The sequence below is a fragment of the Hemitrygon akajei genome, chromosome 24 (genome assembly GCF_048418815.1).
Source record: "Hemitrygon akajei chromosome 24, sHemAka1.3, whole genome shotgun sequence".
NCBI classification, from domain to species: domain Eukaryota; kingdom Metazoa; phylum Chordata; class Chondrichthyes; order Myliobatiformes; family Dasyatidae; genus Hemitrygon; species Hemitrygon akajei.
The window spans coordinates 47080840-47101885 of NC_133147.1; the positions used below are offsets into that span (position 1 = coordinate 47080840).

At 50.8% G+C, this 21046-nt stretch overlaps 1 protein-coding gene across 1 annotated transcript; it reads right to left on the bottom strand.

Annotated features, from left to right (window-relative positions):
- Window positions 1-2815: 2815 nt before the first annotated feature.
- On the bottom strand, window positions 2816-20582 carry LOC140716053 (selenide, water dikinase 1-like). The gene is made up of 8 exons (XM_073028738.1): window positions 20281-20582; window positions 18227-18330; window positions 16208-16315; window positions 12741-12895; window positions 12006-12096; window positions 9908-10007; window positions 7119-7331; window positions 2816-4485 (listed from the first exon to the last, which is right to left on the bottom strand). The coding sequence occupies exons 1-8, from the start codon at window positions 20291-20293 to the stop codon at window positions 4259-4261; spliced, it is 1011 nt and encodes a 336-aa protein (XP_072884839.1). The 5' UTR covers window positions 20294-20582; the 3' UTR covers window positions 2816-4258.
- Window positions 20583-21046: the final 464 nt, after the last annotated feature.

Sequence of the window (21046 nt, forward strand, 5' to 3'; positions counted from 1 at the left end):
GAGTTACCAAATACAAAGGCTTATATTGACGATGTAGTAGTTTGAGTGACACTTGAGAGGAGCACCTTGAGGCTGTAGAAAACCTGTTTAAAAGAATGTCTGCAACCCATCTCACAGTGAACCTGGCAAAGAGTGAATTTGGCCATGCCACGATCACGTACCTGGGGTATGTGGTAGGACAGGGGCAGTTGGCTCCTGTGCAGGCTAAAGTACAGGCTATTTCCGAGGTTCCTGTCCCAACAAATAAGAGGGCATTGAGAAGGTTTTTGGGCAAGTTGGGGTACTATCGGAAATTTTGTAAGAATTTTGCAGATATTGCCCTCCCGCTTACAAAACTCCTACGGAAGGATGAAAAATTTGAGTGGAGCAATTCTTGTCAGGAAGCTTTTGAGAAGTTGAAAACCATACTATGCCATCTCCCTGTGTTAAAAGCACCTGACCTTTTGAAACCTTTCTCCCTGGCGACTGATGCAAGTGATGAGGCTGCAGGGGCAGTCCTATTGCAGAAAGCAGGGGATGGAGTGGAACACACAGTAGCGTATTTCTCTCGAAAGTTCAATGTGCATTAGAGAAATTACTCTACTGTGGAAAAAGAATTGTTGGCACTTATCTTGGCGATACAGCATTTTGAGGTCTACATTTGTTCAGCACAGAGACCATTGTTTATACTGATCACAACCCCTTGGTATTTTTGGCTAACATGAAAAATGAAAATAGGTTACTAAGTTGGAGTCTGTTGCTACAGGAATTCGATATGAAAATACAACATATAAAGGGGAGTGACAATGTAATTGCTGACTGTCTAGATGTTAATTTGAATGTGTATCTGTATTATTTTTATGGTTAAGGCCACTTCTGTATTTTGTTAAACTCTGTAATTCTGTAATATGCTGTATTAGTTAATCTTCACCTTGGTGAAAATTCCCAGAAGGATGGGGGTGTTATGAAGGATGAACAGTTCTGATGGACAATGGGGTGCAGAGTTGCCCATATTCCCCCCCCTTTGAGAATCACAAACCATTACTGTTGCTATGCTGCTCATGAGAGAGAGAGATGAAAAGAAAACATGCAAGAACATCTGCTACAGATGAGAGGGGAGAGAGACTTGTTGATTTACCGTGTTATGACTTCTGCGAGGGTTATTTATCTTATACCATTCTGTTCATTAACATTCCTCAGTGGACAGCCGGAGTGGGCTGGTTTGATGGACACAGTCATTCAAAATTGATTGATAGCTGAGACCCCGTGAGTAGGGATAAAAGACAGCTCTGGAGAGACACCCTTCAGACACACCAGGAGACACACTAGTGGACACTGAGTGTTGGAACCCACGGGAAGGTGTGGGGCTTCGGAGACCGAACCAAGGTCGGTCAGTAAAACTCAGTGTTATAGCAGGGCCGGTTGGGACTTGTGTGTATGTCCACTCATGCCAGAGTGACGAGTCCACCACAGAAGAACGGTCTAGCTGAATGACAGAGGGGTCATAACTGAATGGCCACAACGACACGACGGATCAAGAACGCAAAGGAAGGTTTGACTGCTGTAGCTGTTACTTCTCGCTCGCTCACTCTCTCCCCGACGATTACAACACACCAACCATATCTACCTCAACACGCATGAACTGAACTTTATACTTTTTTATGACAATTCATTTACCCCTAGACGTCGATAGAGCTTGTTTATTATTATTCCTACACTTTTAGGTTTATTATTGCTAACGTGTGTTATCTATATATTTGCATTATTGGTATTGATTTGCTTATATTACTAATAAACACTTTTGAATATAGTACCACCAGCCTCCAACGGATTCTTTTTTCTCTGCTGGTTAGACACCCAGTTACGGGGTACGTAACAATGTCTACACACTGACCAGTGTCTCTCAGTCCCTCGCTTGCAGTGGGCAGATTTATACACTGACCGATGACTGATGTTTCTCAGTCCCTCTCTCACTAACTAGAAGAGACAAGTGACTTTAATCAGTTGAGGCTTTTGGTTTAAGATAGCGCTACTGAAGACGGCTTACTTGTGGTTCATAAAGCAAAAACCACAACTGAAGACTTTATTAATGACACCTTTCCTGTGGAAAATTGTGCTGAACGATTACCACAAACAATGAAGAGGTGACCAAAGGTGAGGCGGTCTTGAAGGTCAAGGCGTGCTGGTGCAATGCTAAGTCGGAGAAAGGTCGAGGCACGTTCGAGACAGAGTTGGAGTGGAGGAGCTCCGGAGTCCCTCCACTGAAACCGGGAGCAAGACTGGATCGATCTAAGTGCCAGGATGATTTGGGAAGGTTGGGCGTGGACCGGAACATGACGGCAGGGTCCAGTCCCACAGTGTATTGATGCGGCGTGCAGGGACCGAGCTGATGTTTGGACAATATGAGTGCCAGGTCAGATCTGAAAAGGCAAGGCGAAGGTTGGGCTGGCTTTGAGATGTATACTCGTTCTCCGTACCACTGAAACCGAGGCCGTGTCCTGCTCCAGGCTTCGTGTCTGCAAGGTCCACGACCATTTGCATGGCTGTGTGATGAACTGAAGCTGAGACAATGGGTCCGCTCCGGGCTTTCTGTCTATAGACCCACTTTCGTTCTGAATGCTGTTGTTTGCTTTACTGTTTGCAGAATTTCTCTCTCTCTGACTTTTAATGTTTTTTAAAAATTGGGTTCTTTCAGGTTTCTTGTTTGTGGCTGCCTACAAGGAAATTAATCTCAAAGTTGTATGATTGATCCAGACTTTGATAATAACTGTGTTTTAAAACACCTCAGTTACATGGCTACCCATGTTTCAGCAGCAATAAACACAAACTCGGGAGATTATATAAAAAACTCATTTATTGGTCCATTACTTTGATTGACAATAGGGGGGCACGTAGCCATGGCCGTCGATGCGCAGGCCTGGACGTACCACGCCCCTCTGGGCTCATCGTGTCGGCCATCCCCCCAGCCCCCCGTTACCAGGCGGGCTTTGTGGGGGTTGGCTTCATTCGCAGAGGGGCGTGGCTGGCGTCTAACGGGGCTGCGGGTCAACGGTAGGCGGGTCCCGCCGCCAGCAGGCATTCCCTTTCCCGCCCACTTCCCTCCTGCCCTTCCCTCACCCTTTGCCCCTGCTGCTCAATCAAGGGCAAGGAACGAGGGGTGGCGGGTGGGTTGTGGAAAGGAAGCAGGGAGTGCCCGTGCTGCAGAAGGCGGCGATGTGGGGGGGTTCGGAGGGAGGGAAAAACGCACACTGCAGCAAATTGATTGGTGGGGTATTTTTCATTTAAACAACAGAACCCTGTACAGTATCAGAAAACCCTGATTTCAAATTCACACCTACACATAATTAACTCTGCACTCTACGGTTAAATCACTGTCAGTCTATTGAAGGGGATCGCCGGTGTAGTTACTTGGCTTGGGGAGGGAGAGGTGGGGTGCAGGGAAAACAAGGCAGAGAAAAGGAAAAGAGGGCGTCAGTCTCTTTTGCTTTAAAACCCAGGATCCCAGAGCTGGACCCTGTTGTCCCCGGTTACACCGAGGGTAGTGGTGAGGGAGAGACAGCCTCTCTCTCTTTGCCGGTGTCTTCGAGAGGAGGCAGGGAAGAGAGGTATGGATGTCTGAAGGACACAGAGGGGGTGGGCTCAGATAATCCCCTAACACAAGGAAGGAGGGGAACCCGGCATCCAAACCCAGATCTCAGGAGGAAGGGGCTGCAGAGGGACTTGCTCTTTTAAATAAACGTCAGCAGCAGGCTAATGAGGTCACGAAGCCCAGCTTCCCATACTCATGAAAATACATTCAGCCCCTCTCTGCCCCCCAAACTCCCTCACTGCCTGGCGAGGAGGAGCCGAGTCTGAGGCTTGAGGTAATTTGGGCCCTCCATCCCCGACACATCCTCTCCCCATGTGACTGAAGCCAGATTCTCAGGGGAAAATCGTGAAGACAGAAGGTGCATGCTACGGTACTGTGCGGATTGCAGCTGGCTGGCCCCCCCACTTTGAGCCCCTGGGGGAGGGGTGTTTGTGGGGGGGGGCTTACAGTACAGAAAACAAAGGGAAATAGAAACAACAGGGGAAAAGGAAGGCTCACAAAGGGAAAACCCTTGCTCTGGCAGTCAGTCACTTTGAGGAGGGGAGGCCAATGGTTTTAAAATAAAAATTTCAGGCAGTAGGAGGTTCCCATTTGGGGATCGGAGTGGCAAAGGAAAGGGAAGAGGGAGGTGCAACTAAAGGTGGAGGGTGCACGAGGGACAGGGACTCACCCTCCCTCCCGCCACCCCCCTTACGAGGGGGTCTCAGGACTGGCGCTGGCATTGTTGTCCTGGGGTGAGGCAGCGCCACGGGGTGCCACCTCGATGATCCTGGGCTTGTCGATGATGCGCGCTGCCCGGTTGCCCTTCTCCACGATGCCGATGATCCAGGCCTGGTGCCCCTCGCCGTACTTGGGGGACTTGATCTCGGCGCAGAAGCGAGCCGCCTGCTCGCGGGGCAAGCAGATCAGAAGGCCACCTGCGCCCCCGGAGGGGAGGGGGGGGGGAAGAGGAGAGAAAGATGGAGTCATTAGAACGTGGCAACGCTCAAGGACCCAGGCATCTGCCCCACGACCCTCCTCCACAACTCATTCACAAAGTGGGGCCATTTAGTCTGTGCCGGCTTATTCCCCGCCCCACCCACCCCCATGGACTTTGGTGCTTCGTGGAGACCGGAACACGCCATGGGTTCTCTCCGTCCCGGGCAGACAGGTTGAAAAACCTCACTGGGAAGAGTAAAGGAGGAGGGGTCAACAATGCTTGGCCCCAGATTGTGCATGCACTCAAATCCTTTTGTTCTCCAGACCTGGAATAGCTGGTGCTACTGGCCGCCAAGGGAGTTCACGGCTGTTATCATCACCGCAGTGTACTTTCCGCCACAGGCCAATACCGACCCGGCTCTCAAACTGCACGAGACCATCAACATCCTGGAGAATGCACACCCAGAGGCTGCCTTCATCGTCGCCGGTGACTCTAATCGAGTCAGCTGGATGTGCACTCGTGGAGATAAGACACTTGACCACAGCTACACTTCCTTCCGCAACGCTTACAAAACTCTCCTTCGCCCGGCTTTTGGAAAATCAGATTACTCTTCGATCCTGCTTTTGCCAACGTACAGGCAGAAGCTGAAACAAGAGCGACCATAGTTGATGACGTCGACTGGAAAGTCTTCCATGATGAGAATGTCTCCGAGTTCACAGATGCAGTTGCGTGCTTCATCCAGAAGTGCAACGACGACCTTGTCCCCCAGAAGTCGGTCAGGGTCTTCCCAAACCAGAAACCCTGGATCAATAGTTCCATGCCAGCAGCACCTACAGCACAACATCGAGCTTACATTGGCAGCGATCAACTAGAGCTCAAGAAAAGCGGCTATGATCTGTGCAAAGCTATCAAGGCTGTGGAAAAATATAGGGACAAGATTAAGTCAAGATTCACAATGAACAGCACACATGACTTGTGGCGAGGGCTTCGCAGACTTCAAAGCCAAACGTTGTGCCTCTCTCCCAGTTGAGCTCCGCTCGATGTCGCCAACTCTCAGCCTCTGAGGAAAGCCACTGCTACAGCCTGCAGCCTGGTCATCTCTGAGGCCGAGGTATGCAGATGTTTCCAGTGGGTGGACAGTCGCAAGGCTGCGGGACCGGACGGCATCCCAGGGCGAGTACTCAGGATGTGCACAGCACAACTGGCAGGTGCGTTTACTGACATTTTTAATCTCTCCCTCTCCTGCTTCAAATTATCCACCATGGTCTCTATACCAGAAAAGACCAAGGTAACATGCCTGAACGACTGGCATCCTGTCACACTCACCTCATTAATAAGCAAATGCTTTGAGAGGCCGGTCAACGATTACATCTGCAGCATACAACCACCCAAACTGGACCCCTTACAATTCACCCGTTGACACAACCGATCGACAGATAATGCAATAGCCACTGCTCTACATACTGTCCTTACACATCAAGAGAAGGAGGATGCTTATGTGAGAATGCTGTTCTTGGACTACAGTTCAGCATTCAACGCCATAATTCCATCCAGGCTCGACAAGAAGCTCAGAGACCTCGGCCTTCACCCTGCCTTGTGTAGCTGGATCCTGGACTTCCTGTCAGATCGCCGGCAGGTGGTAAGAGTGGGCTCCCTCACCTCCACCCCTCTGACTCTCAACACAGGAGCCCCTCAGGGCTGCATACTGAGTCCCCTCCTTTACTCCCCGTATACCAATGAGTGTGTCACCACCCACAGCTCCAATCTGCTAATTAAATTTGCCAATGACACTACATTGATGGCCCTATCTCAACAATAATGAGCTGACCTGCAGGGAACAGTTCCTACAGGCCACAGCGGTGTCAAGAACACAACCTCTCCCTCAATGTCGCAAAAACAAAGGAGCTGGTTGTGGATTACAAGAGGAATGGAGACGGGCTAACCCCTATTGACATCAATGGTGGAGAGGGTAAACAGCTTCAAGTTCCTCAGCATCCCAAGGACTTTCTACAGGGGCACAATTGAGAGCATCCTGACTGGCTGCATCACTGCCTGGTGTGGGAACTGTAGCTCCCTTAATCGCAGGATTCTGCAGAAAGTGGTGCGGACAGCCCAGCACATCTGTAGTTGTGAACTTCCCACTATTCAGGACAATTACAAGGACAGGTGCGTAAAAAGGGCTCGAAGGATCATTGGGGACCCAAGTCATCCCAACCACCATCCGGGAAACGGTACCGCAGCATAAAAGCCAGGACCAGCAGTCTCCGGGACAGCTTCTTCCACCAGGTCGTCAGATTGATTAACTTACGCTGATGAGTGTACTCTACATTACATTGACTGTTCTAATTATAATTAATTATTATAAATTACTATGATTGCACATGGCACATTTGGATGGAGACATAACAAAAGATGTTTACTCCTCGTGTATCTGAATGAAGGAAGGAAGAAATAAAGTCAATACCCTCACCCACACAGCAGGAGCAGGTACTAACCACACAGCTAATAAACAGGCCGTAGCACCAAGACTTTCGGCTGACCACGGCTCTTCTATTCTACTGGTACCCTCCCACCCCGGTAGGAGATGTACCGTGGCTCCCCCGGGAAAGGCAAAGCTCCCTGCCTACTCACCAGAAGTCTCCGCTGACGTGCCGTGGAGGAGGCCGAACATGTTGCCGCAAGCCTTGCTGATGGCCGCCATCTTGGCGATGATGGGGAGGTTGTGGATGACGAAGGAGACCTCGTTGCGTTGCTGCTTGGCGAGGTTCTGCGCGTGGCCCAGGATGCCGAAGCCGGTGATGTCCGTGGCCGCGTGCGCATTGAACGTGTGCATCAGTCCAGCGGCTGTGAGTGGAGGAGTACAGTGAGAAACTTTGGTCTGTATAGATCAGTGCCAAATACAATTACATCAAGGAAAAGCCATAATAGCAATTACAGATAAAGTGCTGTGCGCCTTCAATCTGGGGGAAGGTAATGTGGATGGCATGGACTAACTCCAAGTGGAGAGTGTCCCTCACACTCCTGACTCATAGATGGCGGAGAGGCAATGTGGCGGATATGGAGTGCATGGACCAACTCCACCCAGGCAAGTGGGCAGTGTCCTGTCACACTCCTGACTCGTAGATGATGGAAGGTATATCAACGATCCAGATGATTATGTGCTAAACTGCATCAACAACTTTGCAGTAGACACCTAGATTGTGGGCACACTGCACAGCGAGGAAGGCTACAAAGCTGGAAAAGGGATCAGGACCAGCTGGAGAAATGGGCTGAAAAATGGCAAGTGGAATTTAATGAAGACATGTGAGGTGTTGCACTTTGGGAGGACAAACCAGGGCAGGGCTGATGCACAGAGGAGTGTGGAAGAATCCAGAATTCCTTGAAAATTATGTCACAGGTAGTTGGGGTTGTAAAGAGGGCTTTTGGCACCTTGGCCTTCATAAATCAGAGTACAGTCGGCCCTCCTTATCCGTGAGTTCCACATGCGCGAATTCAACCAACCGCGTATCGAGAAAACCCAGAAGTGCACTTCCAGCACTCGTTGCTCCAGCATGTACAGACTTTTTTCCTTGTCATTATTCCCTAAACAATGCAGTATAACAACCATTTACATTGTATTAGGTATTATAAGTAATGCAGAGACGATTTAAAGTATACGGGAGGATGTGCGTGGGTTATCGTGGATCAGGATTGAAAAAAATCATAAGTTCTCAGTAAGTCGGAACAGCTACATCCAGTATTATTTAGCGTCAGTCAAACATTTGTCTTAGAAAAGAATATATATTTTACCTTTCTATGCATATAAAACACTTAGAAAACGTATGTATTTCAATGATTAAACCTCTGCGTTGCTTAGTAATAACTGTAGCTTTCATTATGGCAGGGCCTTTCTCACTTTATCCATTAAAATTGTTCCGATCATTGACCGACTGTAGCCTAACACTTTTCCAATGACCGATGGTGTTTCACCTCTTTCCAATCACTTTATTATTTCCACTTTATTTTCAAACGTGATCGTGATTACTTTCGTGAACAGAAACACTGCGGATTCAGGGCTCCGCTGGGTCCTGAAGTCCACCGCACTGAGACATGTTAAATAAGGGACGAGCATCCGCGTTTTTTGGTATCCGCGAGGGGTCCCAGAACCAATCCCTCGCGGATAAGGAGGGCCAACTGTACTAGGTGCAGGAATTGGGATGCTACAATTAAGTTGTATGAGACATCAATGAGGCCAGATTGGAGTACAGTGCACCCACCATTCTGGGCACCTACCTACGGCAAAGATAGCAACAACACTGAAAGAGTACACAGAAAATTTACAAGCATGTTGCCAAGACCTGAGTTACAGGGAACAGATGAATAGGTGAGGACTTCAGTCACAGGAGCACAGGAGGAAGAGGGGAGATTTGATAGAGGTATAGAAAATTATAAGATCGGATAGAACAAGCGAGATAGGGTGAGACTAGAACTAAAGTTCATAGGTTAAGAGTGAAAGGTGAAATACTTAAGAGCAACTGCTTTACTGAGGGGATGGTGAGAAGTGGTGGGTGTGGGTTCAGTTTCCACATTTAGGAGATATTTGGATAGGGACCTGGTTGGGAGGACTATGGACCGGACGAGACAGAGTAACAACTCGGCACAAACGAGATGAGCCGGACTGTATGGTTCAGGCAGATCAAAGTCTTTCCCGGAGCCAGCCTCAGCCGACGACCCCACTGGGACACTGCGGACAGCATACGGACAAACCTCGACAAGGACCTTCCTCGGGAAAACTCACAGTCTGCAAACAGGTCGAACTCATCACAGCTGTCCAAGCCAAGTGGGGCCTTTGTGCTTGCTAGCAACAGGTCCAATACTAAAGGGTGACTGGAGAAACGATCAGTTCCTTTCACAGAGAGGGTGGTGGATGTTGGGAGTGTGCTGCCAGCGTGCAGAGAATGGAGGGTTATAGACATAGTGTATCCGATCAGCTCTATCTGTCACATGTACATCGAAACGTACAGTGAAATGCATCGTTTGTGTCATCAACCAAGGTTGATGCCAGCATAGCATGTTCAGAACTACCTATCCCTTATCTCTGTCTGCTTGGAATGTGGGAGAGCAATGGAGCACGCAGAGGGGACCTCATGGTCAACTGGACAAACTCCTTACAGACGATGCTGGGAATTTGAGCCTGGTTATTGGTGATAAATATAGAAAAAAGGGATTAGTCTGGTTAGGTTTGACACACCATTGTGCACGAAGGGCTAGTTCCAGTGCCGACAGTCCCCTGCCAATCCCAAGACCCATCTCACGGGATCCATCATACCGACAGGATGTCCTGCACTGAACACTACGTATACAGAGAAAAGGTCCTGGCCAGCCCAGAGGCTGAGCCACGCGTGTAGGGGAGGAGGGGTGGCCAGCATGGAGGGAGTTACCTGTTCTGTTTAGCCGGGCCATGTTGAACATGGCTTCCTGATAGGCGAGCTCCACGTCCTCTTGGGAGACCACCAGCTTGATCTTGTTCCACTTCTCGGGCTGCGGAGAGACGGGGAGAGACGGGGTTAGTGCTCGAGAGGAGTAGGGGGCTGAAGGGTGGGCGGCACAAAATCCACCAACCCCCACCCCAACTGTCATCCCCAGAGAGAGGAGCTCCTGGCTGAGGACAGAGCAATCAGAAATTGGGACAGAATGAGGACAATAAACCTCTTTTCTACGATAAAACAGAAGTAGAAGAAACTCAGGAAGTCCCACACCACCAGGAACTGCTGCTTCCTTTTAACCATTAGGTTCCTGAACCCTTCTATTGGTTCTGCAACAAGAGGGGGCAGAGGAGATTTACCGGGATGCTGCCCGGATTTGGGAACATGTTTCAAGGGGAAAGGGCTTTTCTCCTTGGAGCAAAGTAGGATGAGATGTGGTTTGACAAGAGCTGTCTAGATTGAGTGGACAGCCTTCTTCTCACGGTATTCTTTTAAGGTGAATGAAAGGTATAGGGTTCTTTTTAAACCCACAGAGTGGTGGGTGCATGAAACGTGTTGCCAAAGGTGGTGGTAGAGGCAGACACACTGAGGAGGTTTAAGAGACCCGTAGATAGGCATATGGAGGGCAGAAAAATGGAGGGTTCTGAGAGAGGGAACGGTTAGATTAATCTTAGAGTAGGTCAAGGGGTCTGCACAATATCAAGGGCTGAAGGCCCTGCACTGCTCCATGTTTGTTTTGTTCAAGAACAGCTACTTCCCTTCAGCTGTTCGGTTGCTGAAACCTTCAATTACTCAGTTCTGAACAGGAGGCTGCAGCGGAGATTCACCCGGATTGTAGGGCACTTCTTCAGAGGAAAGCCTGGAGGAGCCAAGGCTTTTCTCTTTGGAGTAACAGGTGATGAGAGGGGCAACTTGCCAGAGGTGTATAAGATTATGAGAGGCATAGATAAGAGTAGACAGCCAGCATCTTCTTCCCAGGGCAGCAGTAACCAATACCAGAGGAAACCCATTTGAGAGAGGAGGAATATTTAGGGGATAGTGGTGGGTGAACGTGCTGCCAAGGTAGAGACAGATACATTAATAATACTTGAGAATCTTAGACAGATAATGTGGATGATAGAAAAACAGACCATGTGGAAAGGATTGGTTATATTATGTTTTCTTTGTGTACATTGTGTAGCTTTATATACACCAGTTACAGTATTTATGAGCTGAAAACACATACTGTGCTGTACTGTTCTATAGTCTATGGACTAACCACCTCAACCCTAATCACTACCTCAGTAAGATCGTAAGACATAAGGAACGAAATTAAGCCATTCAGCCCATCAAGTCAGCTCTGCCATTCTATCAGGCCGATTAATTATTCCCCTCAATTTATTATTCCTGCCTTCTCCCCGTAACCTTTGATCCCCTAACTAATCAAGAACCTATCGACCTCCACTTTATATAAATTATCTGGCTTCCGTCTATAGCAATGAATTCTACAGATTCACCATCCTCTGGTCCTAGACTCCCCCACTACAGGAAATATCCTCTCCACACCCACTCTATCCAGGCCTTATATTCAATGTTTCAATGAGATTCCCCCACCCCACATTCTTCTAAACGCCAGTTAATACTACAGGCAACAATATAGATCACTATGATCACTTTGCACAAAAAAGATGATTTTTTTGTTCTAACTCTGCTTTTTCTTGTAAAATTTATGCGTAGCTGATGTTGTCCTTGTGTATTCTGTGTGCTTGTGACTGCAGCATGCATTTTTTTTTTAATTGCATCTGTACGCACACGTATTTGTGCACCAGGGAGTGAGCTTTACTTTGAGGCTGAAAGCTGCGAGCAGCCGGAATCAGAGGGACGTGGAGATCCCGGGGCTGGGGCGGACCTTCTGAATCACCAGCAGCTCACCCCAGTCGAAGACGAGGTCAGACCTGCAAATCATCCGTGGGTCAGTCAGCAAAGGGATCCCCACTCCAAGATGGCACCCTCCCACACATCTTACCCCTCTCCCCCCCCCACAAACGCATCACAGCACCGTCCCGCAACTCACGTTCTCCAACCACTGGTGGCTGTTCACGGCGACCTGCGTCCCCAGAGGCTTCGTCAGCACCAGCACGTCACCCGGGACTGCGTTGTCGGGCCTTGGGAAACAACAGCAGAACATAAGAAATAGGAGCAGGTCGGCCTTCACCGACATTCAGTAAGATCACGGTTGAGCTGGCTCGTTTTCCCCATAACCCTCGATTCTCCTGCTCTGTCTTAAATCTGTTTAATGAGGTAGCCCTTGCTGCTTCCCTGGGCAGAGGATGCCACAGGTACACTACTCTCTGAGAAAAGCAGTTCTTCCTCATCTCCCCCCAAATCATTAGGCTGTGTCCCCTGCTTCCAGTCTCACTTACCAGTGCCTCCAAAGCCAATATATCTTCCCTCAAGTACAGAGACTGTAACCGCACGCAGTACTCGAGGTGCAGCCTCAGCACTACCCAGTCCATTTGCAGCACAACCTCCCTCTATCAAGCTCTCTGGCAATGATACCCCACTGCACCCGCTAAGCAAACTTCTGCAATTCACGCACCAGCACTCCCAAGTCCCTCCGCTTAACAGCACGGTATAATCTTTCATTATTTAAATAACAATTGAATCTATTGTTTATGAACACAAAAATTTACCAACGGAAAGGGGTCATCATGAACCGGCAGCCAATCACTGCTGCTGGCTCTTCTGGCAGCCCCCGTTACGAGAGAGAGTGCGAGAAACGCACGAGAGTGCCGCTAGCCCAACTCACATGATGAACTCGTTGGGTTGGCAGACCACAGTGGCCACACCGCCAATGATGATCCACGGATTCACCACCGTCTGCCCGCCGGTCACCGAGGTGCCGCCCTCCTCCGCTGCGTCCTTGAAGCCCCGGATCATCAGGGGCACCACCTTGTCCCGTTCCTGCGGCAGAAGAGGCCGTTAACCGCTGTCACATTGTTTCCCCCCCCCCCCACTTCCAAGAACTGCTCCCCACCCCAACAGCGCCACTCCCAGACGCACCTTGTGGGAGGGCACCCTCACCAATCCATCCTGAATTTCCAGATCTGCCTCCACCCCGGAGGTAGATCTAGATTCTTTTATGTGAAGAAATTTATTATTGTCACGTGTTGATTGGGGTGTAGAATTGTTACTTCTCTGGCAATTTCACTTTCCTCTGCTTGCTAGTAATGTTTACACAGTCACCTGTGTATATGCATAATTGTTTAGTGAATTTGCCAGTAATATAGCCGAATCTATGTTTTCTAGAAGCTTCTCAGTTAGGGCAGCACGGTAGCAGTTAGCGTAACGCTTTCCCGCTGCTCCCCGTAAGGAGTCTGTACATTCTCCTGATGGGTTTCCTCCAGTTTCCTCCCACATTCCAAGACCCGGGTTCAATTCCTGCCGCTGCCTGTGTTGCTCCCCCCCCCCCCCCCCCCCCGTGTTCGAAAGACCTACCGGTGGGCACGTTAATTGGTCATTATAAATTTTCCTGTGATTAGGATAGGGGTAAACTGGGGATCACTGGGCGGCACAGTTCGAAGGGCCAGAAGGGTCTATTCTGCGCGTACACGGAACTGGAGGCTGTCCTCCGACTGTGTTGCTCGTTGGCACAGAAGATGCATTTCACTAGATGTTGTGATGCATGTGTGACACAAAATGCCGATCTATCACATAACGCCCGTATCTTTCCATTTTCTGCACATTGGCGCTCCTGCCTAACAGCTCTTTAACACCTCTATTGTATCTGCCTCCACCACCTGCCCTGCAATCCCATTCTACCACCACCCTCTGTGTGAGGACGACCCCATACATCTTTGAACTTTGCCCCGGCCACCTTAAATGCCCCCCCTTCAGTATCAGACATCTCACTAGCAAGCACCAAGGCCCCACTTGGCAGTGAGGGGAGCCCTCCCGTGTAGTCAGAATCTCAACCCCCGCCTCTCCGAAGCACGGGCTCTCCCTGGGCCGGCTGTGATGAGGCTGAGACGAGCACCTCCCTCCTTACAGACCAAGTTGTTTTTTAAGGAAGGTCCTTGAGACTTGCCTCTGCGCTCTACGGATTGTCTTCCAGCGGGGGTGCAGAGACAAACGTCAAGAGCGCCTGGAAGATCATCAAAGGTGCTCTTTGGTCTGCCAGATCTTACAGCCAAGAGCACTACAGCACAAGAACAGGCCCATCTGGTCCACAGCAATCTGTTATCCTGCCTAGACCCGTCCACATGCACCTGGACATTAGAAGCACCATATCCATGTACACATCCAAATTACATTCAACGGTTATTTCTCCAAATTCCTACATGATCTATGTGTGTTCAGCTCCAAGTGGTCTATCATAAACAAAAGCAAGTTTCTAAGGAAGAAACAATTTTGAAATTATTTGATGTCCAGTATAACCTTGATAAACTGACCTTTCGCGAATCATTCCCAAGTCCCTCTGCACCACAGCTTGCTGCAAACTTTCAGCATCAAACTTTACAATTCCCAGAAACAAAGTTCTATGCCTCATTCTTGACTTTCAAAACTCTGGATTGCAAAGTCACCAGGATGAGGTAGGCTGAGATAAAGATTCATCACTAAGCGTGTGAAAAGTCCGCTCAAGAATCTCAATAGCAGGAGGGTATGAAGCTGTCCTTGAGCCTGGTGGAAGGTGTTTCAGAATTTGTACCTTCTGCCTGATGGAGGGGAGGAGAGAGAATGTCCAGGGTGGGAGGGGTCCTTCATAACGCTGGCTGCCTCCCTGATCTGCTGAGAAGACCTTGTCAAAGGAGCCAAATAAAGTCTACACCGCTATTCTATCTTGGCTGATTTACTATATTTTAAATATTAAGTCGGCCCTCCTAATCCGAGTTCCACATGCGTGAATTCAACCAACCGGAAATCGAGAAAACCTAGAAGAGTTCTTCCAGCATTGTTGTCCATCGTTCTTCGAGCATCATTCGCCTCACATCTCGTATTAATACTTTAGTATTATTGAGCCTCCTCCAAAGCGTCCTTATTCCCCAAACAAGACAGTGTAACAACTACTGTACAGGTATTACAAGTTTTACTCGTTTGATCATTGTTCGCTCCTTGTGTTGTGAGCGAGGGGAACATGTACAATTTTTTTCTTGTCAATATCCCCTAAACAAGACAGTGTAACAACTATTTACATTGCATTTCCACTGTATTATGTGTTACAAGTTCTGTAATCTAGAGATGGTTAAAAGTTTTACTCGTCGTTTGATCATTGTTCGCCTCGCTTGCTGCTTGTGTTGTGAGCAAGAGGAACATGTAGTCTTTTTCTTGTCAATATTCCCTAAACATTACAGTACAACAACTATTTACATAGCATTTACATTGTATTAGGTATTATAAGTAATCTAGAGATGATTTAAAGTATACGGGAGGATGTGTGTAGGTTATATGCAAATACTACACCATTTTATATAAGGGACTTGAGCAGCCGCGTTTTTTGGTATCCACGGGAGGTCCCAGAACCAATCCCTTGCGGATAAGGAGGGCCGACTGGATATTTTATTGAGATACTGCGTTAACCAGACCCTTCCAGCTGCCCAGCAAACCTAGCCTAACCACGGGACAACTTACAATGACCAATTAACCGACAGGCACATCTTTGGATTGTGGGAGGAAACCCACATGGTCATGGGGAGAACGTACAAACTCCTTACATGCAGCAGTGCGAATTATCCATCTGAACCACCCCCCACCAATTTGCCCGCCTTTTCTCCCTTACTAATCAAGAACCCAACAACTTCTGCTTTAAATATACCCAATGACTTCACCTCCACACCCATCAATGGCAATGAATTCCATAGATTCAACACCCTCTGGTGGAAGAAGCTCACCCCTCTTCTCTCTTCTAAAGGGACGTCCCAGTATTTTGAGGCTGTGACTGCTGTTCCTGGACTCCCGTACTACTGGAAACATCCACTCTATCTAGGCCAGGGGTTCCCAGCTTTTTTTGCCATGCAGCCTTACTGTTAACTGAGTTATCTGTGAACCCCTGATCTAGCCTTTGCAATGTTTAATTGGTTAATGGGTATTGGATAGAAGTGATAGGCAGGGCTGCAATTTCTCATATCACAGGCAGAGCAGTTCCTGTACCCAGACAGGAATGGTCTCAATGCATCCACCAGGTCACCCCAGTATCTTTGTGACTCATTGAGGTTCACCGTACATTGCAAAGGCACTCTGAGAGTGGAGGCTCCCTCACTCTCCCCTCGGCAACCTCACCTTCTCGGTCATTTTCTGGCTCACACTCAGCAGCATCAGCATGTTGTCGCACTCCGTGATGCCCATGGCGTAGAGATCGCTCAGGACATTGGCGCAGGCAATACGGCCCTGGGGCAAGGGAGAGGGAGAAGTCACATGGTTAGGACAAGGCGCTGACCGGATGCAGATGGGTCCTCAACCGTGAGGGGGCTGGCAAGGCAATGTGCAGAGACCAACCCTGCGGTCACACAGTGACAGACCCGTCCCCACCGGTACCTTACCCCGGTGTTCCACAGTGACAGACCCGTCCCCACCCCACCAGTACCGTACCCCGGTGTCACACAGTGACAGACCCGTCCCCACCGGTACCTTACCCCGGTGTCACACAGTGACGGACCCGTCCCCACCGGTACCTTACCCCGGTGTTCCACAGTGACAGACCCGTCCCCACCCCACCAGTACCGTACCCCGGTGTCACACAGTGAAGGACCCGTCCCCAGCGGTACCTTACCCCGGTGTCACACAGTGACGGACCCATCCCCACCCCACCGGTACCGTACCCCGGTGTCACACAGTGATGGACCCGTCCCCACCGGTACCTTACCCCGGTGTTCCACAGTGACGGACCCGTCCCCACCGGTACCTTACCCCGGTGTCACACAGTGACAGACCCATCCCCACCCCACCGGTACCGTACCCCGGTGTCACACAGTGACGGACCCGTCCCCACCGGTACCGTACCCCGGTGTCACAGTGACGGACCCGTCCCCACCGGTACCTTACCCCGGTGTTCCACAGTGACAGACCCATCCCCACCCCACCGGTACCGTACCCCGGTGTCACACAGTGACGGACCCGTCCCCACCGGTACCTTACCCCGGTGTTCCACAGTGACAGACCCGTCCCCACCGGTACCGTACCCCAGTGTTACACACTGACAGACCCGTCCCCACCCCACTGTTACCGTACCCCGGTGTTACAGTGACAGACCCGTCCCCACCGGTACCGTACCCCGGTGTCACACAGTGACGGACCCGTCCCCACCGGTACCTTACCCCGGTGTTCCACAGTGACAGACCCGTCCCCACCCCACCAGTACCGTACCCCGGTGTTCCACAGTGACAGACCCATCCCCACCCCACCGGTACCGTACCCTGGTGTCACACAGCGACGGACCCGTCCCCACCGGTACCGTACCCCGGTGTCACACAGTGACGGACCCGTCCCCACCGGTACCGTACCCCGGTGTCACACAGCGACGGACCCGTCCCCACCGGTACCGTACCCCGGTGTCACACAGCGACGGACCCGTCCCCACCGGTACCGTACCCCGGTGTCACACAGTGACAGACCCGTCCCCACCGGAACCGTACCCCGGTGTCACACAGTGACAGACCCGTCCCCACCAGTACCGTACCCCGGTGTCACACAGCGACGGACCCGTCCCCACCGGTACCGTACCCCGGTGTTACACTGACCCGTCCCCACCGGAACCGTACCCCGGTGTCACACAGTGACAGACCCATCCCCACCGGTACCATACCCCGGTGTTACACAGTGACAGACCCGTCCCCGCCGGTACCGTACCCCGGTGTCACACAGTGACAGACCCGTCCCCACCAGTACCGTACCCCGGTGTCACACTGACCCATCCCCGCCGGTACCGTACCCCGGTGTCACACAGTGACAGACCCATCCCCACCGGTACCGTACCCCGGTGTCACACAGTGACAGACCCGTCCCCACCGGTACCGTACCCCGGTGTCACACAGTGACAGACCCATCCCCACCGGTACCGTACCCCGGTGTCACACAGTGACAGACCCGTCCCCACCGGTACCGTACCCCGGTGTCACACTGACCCATCCCTGGTGTTACACAGTGACAGTTTACACTTCACCCCTAATACAGTGCACCCTGCAGGTTTTTTCAGAGCGGCTCTGAATGCGGTTCAATAGCTGGATGTATGAAAGGAAACTCTGAAGTGAACAAATTGCCCCACCCAGTGGAAAGACGACGCAGGTAACGTCAGCAACCTACCATCATGTAGGGGTCATCAACCAGCGGGTAGAAGAAGTCTGTGGTCTGTACGAGGGAGAGGCCGCCATGCCGCAGCGGGATCACACAGGAATCCATCCCGATCCCTGCAACAGATGGTCAGGTTGATGTCAGTCCAGGCCCTGGGATCAGCCGCGCCGCAGGGGTGTGAAACCTAATGCCGGCTGCTGGTGGATATTTTGAAAGGGCAGTTCCTGCAGCCAGCAGACACTTTGAGGGCACAATGTTGGCCATGTATCTAATTTGCCCCCATTTCAGTCAACATTTGCAAAAGCTTGCTACAGGTACAACACACACACACACACAACTCACCGTTTATAGAGCAGAATAAAACGTCACTATTTCAGACTAAGACCCGTCATTACGGCGACTCTTTGATAATGGGGTTTGGTAATTGAAACATCAATGCCCAAGAGCGGAGAAGCCCAAGTGATGGACGCAGTCCAGTCCGTCACAGGCAAAGCCCTCCCCACCACTGAGCACATCGACAAGAAGCAGTGTCCATCAAAGACCCCCACCATCCAGTTCACACTCTCCTCACTGATGAAGGGAACGAGGTACAGGAGCCTCAGGCCCCTCACCACTCCCTCATCAAGAACACTTATTACCCCTCAACTATCAGGCTTCCGAAGCATTGTCGATAACTTCACTCACTCCAACATTGAACTGATTCCACAACCATGGATTTTGTATTTGTAACTCTTCTTCTGCACGTTGTTTCTTGTCCCTCTCTACTTGTGTTTTTACTTAGTTTTTCAATGATGCTTTTGTGTTTCTTTGTTCTGCTGTGAGTGCCTTCAAGGAAATGAACCCCCAGGCTGTGTATGGTGACATATATGCACTTTAACAGAGAGTTTACTTTGAGTTGAAAGGCCTCATTCCAATACGTTGACTGTTCGTTCCCCTGCACAGACGCTGCCTGGCCTGCTGGACTCCTCCAGCATTTTGTGCGCATTGCTCAAGAGTTCCCGCAGGCGGGGGAAGCCATGAAGAGACTGACAGAATGCCTGGGGAGCTACTGGGCAGGGGAACCACTTCGGTGCTGCAGAATGTGCGTCCCTGCAGGCTGCTCCACCGCAGTCCCAGGGCCTAGTTGGCTAACTGGCTACACCGCCCTCAAGACAATAAGATGCACGGTGTGGGGAGGAGGGAGTGCAAGGCTGCCACTCCGAGTACACTGCACCAATATACAGCCACCTGAGAACCCACCAAGAGAAAACTCGAGCTTACCAGGCTCGAATGTTATCAATAGTAGTGTTTGCAGGGACACAAGAGAGGCTGGGAGATTGAATAGACCCTCTAATTGACAAATTACTGCAATCACCCCCCCCCCCCCCCAACCACCAAGTTTTTGAGACTTCACCCTTTAAATTCAGAGGGCAGTTGGGCGGCCAACCTTTCAGGGAAATGGCAGTCATGTTCGGAGGTAGGTCCCCTCCACCAAACCACAACCTCGCCATTTTCCTGGGGCAAAGTCCTCCCCCCCCCCCTTCAGCATAGAACGGGCTGCTATCCTGAGATCTTGCCGTGCCCCCCCCCCCCCCCGAAGGCTCCTGTCCCCCTGGCTGGGGATCATCCAAAAACGAGGCAAGGAGCAATATTCTGATAGGGGCATTGGCAGTGACGGGGATCGATGGTCCCTGGTCCAAATTCCTCCCTGGATTCCATCTGGGGCAAAGGGCGCATTCATGCCCTGCCCATCACCTGAGCCTGAACGCCCGCCTCAGGGTATCAGACCAATCCCCTTCGTACATGGACTCCCGCCCCCGATGATTGGTGGCGCCGCCCGTCAATCAAGAGATAACTGTTCTCACTGAGTACGGCTGCTGTCAGTCAGGCGCCGACGCTTTTGGGTGGCTCGGCCAGCCATCGATCAAACAGACGTGGCATCCCCCCATTGGCTGATCTGTCTATCTATCGCACAATGGAATCCCGATTGGCCGGTAGGCGGCTCCGCGGCCCGGCGGGTCCACAAGCCGCACTCCGGCACGCCAAGGGAGGCCGAGGTCTGGGGGAGGGGGAGAAGGGGTCCTCACCGATCCGCGGCATGACGGTGCCCAGGAACTGGCTGTTGTCGTCGTCGCCGCCAGCCCCGGCGTCGGGCTGCGGCTCCGGCTCGAGTCCCTGCAGGAGTTTGAGCAGCACCTCCTGCGGGACCTTGCAGCCTCATCCTTTCAGATCGGAGAGAGCCGTCAGCCGGAATCCCTTGTCCAGCTCGTGGTCCTCGGGGTCGAACGAGCGCTGGAAGGCCGCTGCCGCCATCGTCTCCCGGTCCGACCGGTTTCTCCTTCCCTGCTTTGAATCCCAACGGCCGCTGCCACCCACTGCGCATGCGCCGTTCTAGGGACCGCCCTCGCCTTCCCGCCCCTCTCCCGTCTGCGCATGCGCACTAGCTTTCCCCGTTCCTCAGCGGGGGTGACCTACCAACACCACCTGTTGTATATCTTTTAAATCCCATTTTAAAATAGAATCAATGCATTCTACTAAAAATAATAAATGTGAACATTACATAAAAAGATGCAATATTTAATCCCGTACACTTAAGGGAGTTTTATTGACTTCTTTTCAAAGACCGCATGGTTTAGCCCAGGCACAGCAACGGGCGTAGCGCTAATAAATATTCATATTAAGCTTATTAATATGTACATATTAATACGAAGCATGTATTATTTAAACAGCTTCAGCCACAACACAATTAAATAAGTATTTAGTTTTGTTTTAAGACTCTCGACTTCACCAACATTGTTACATCTACCTTCTCGAGAGGGTTGTGGAGAGCTGTCACCCCACTTTATCTGCTGC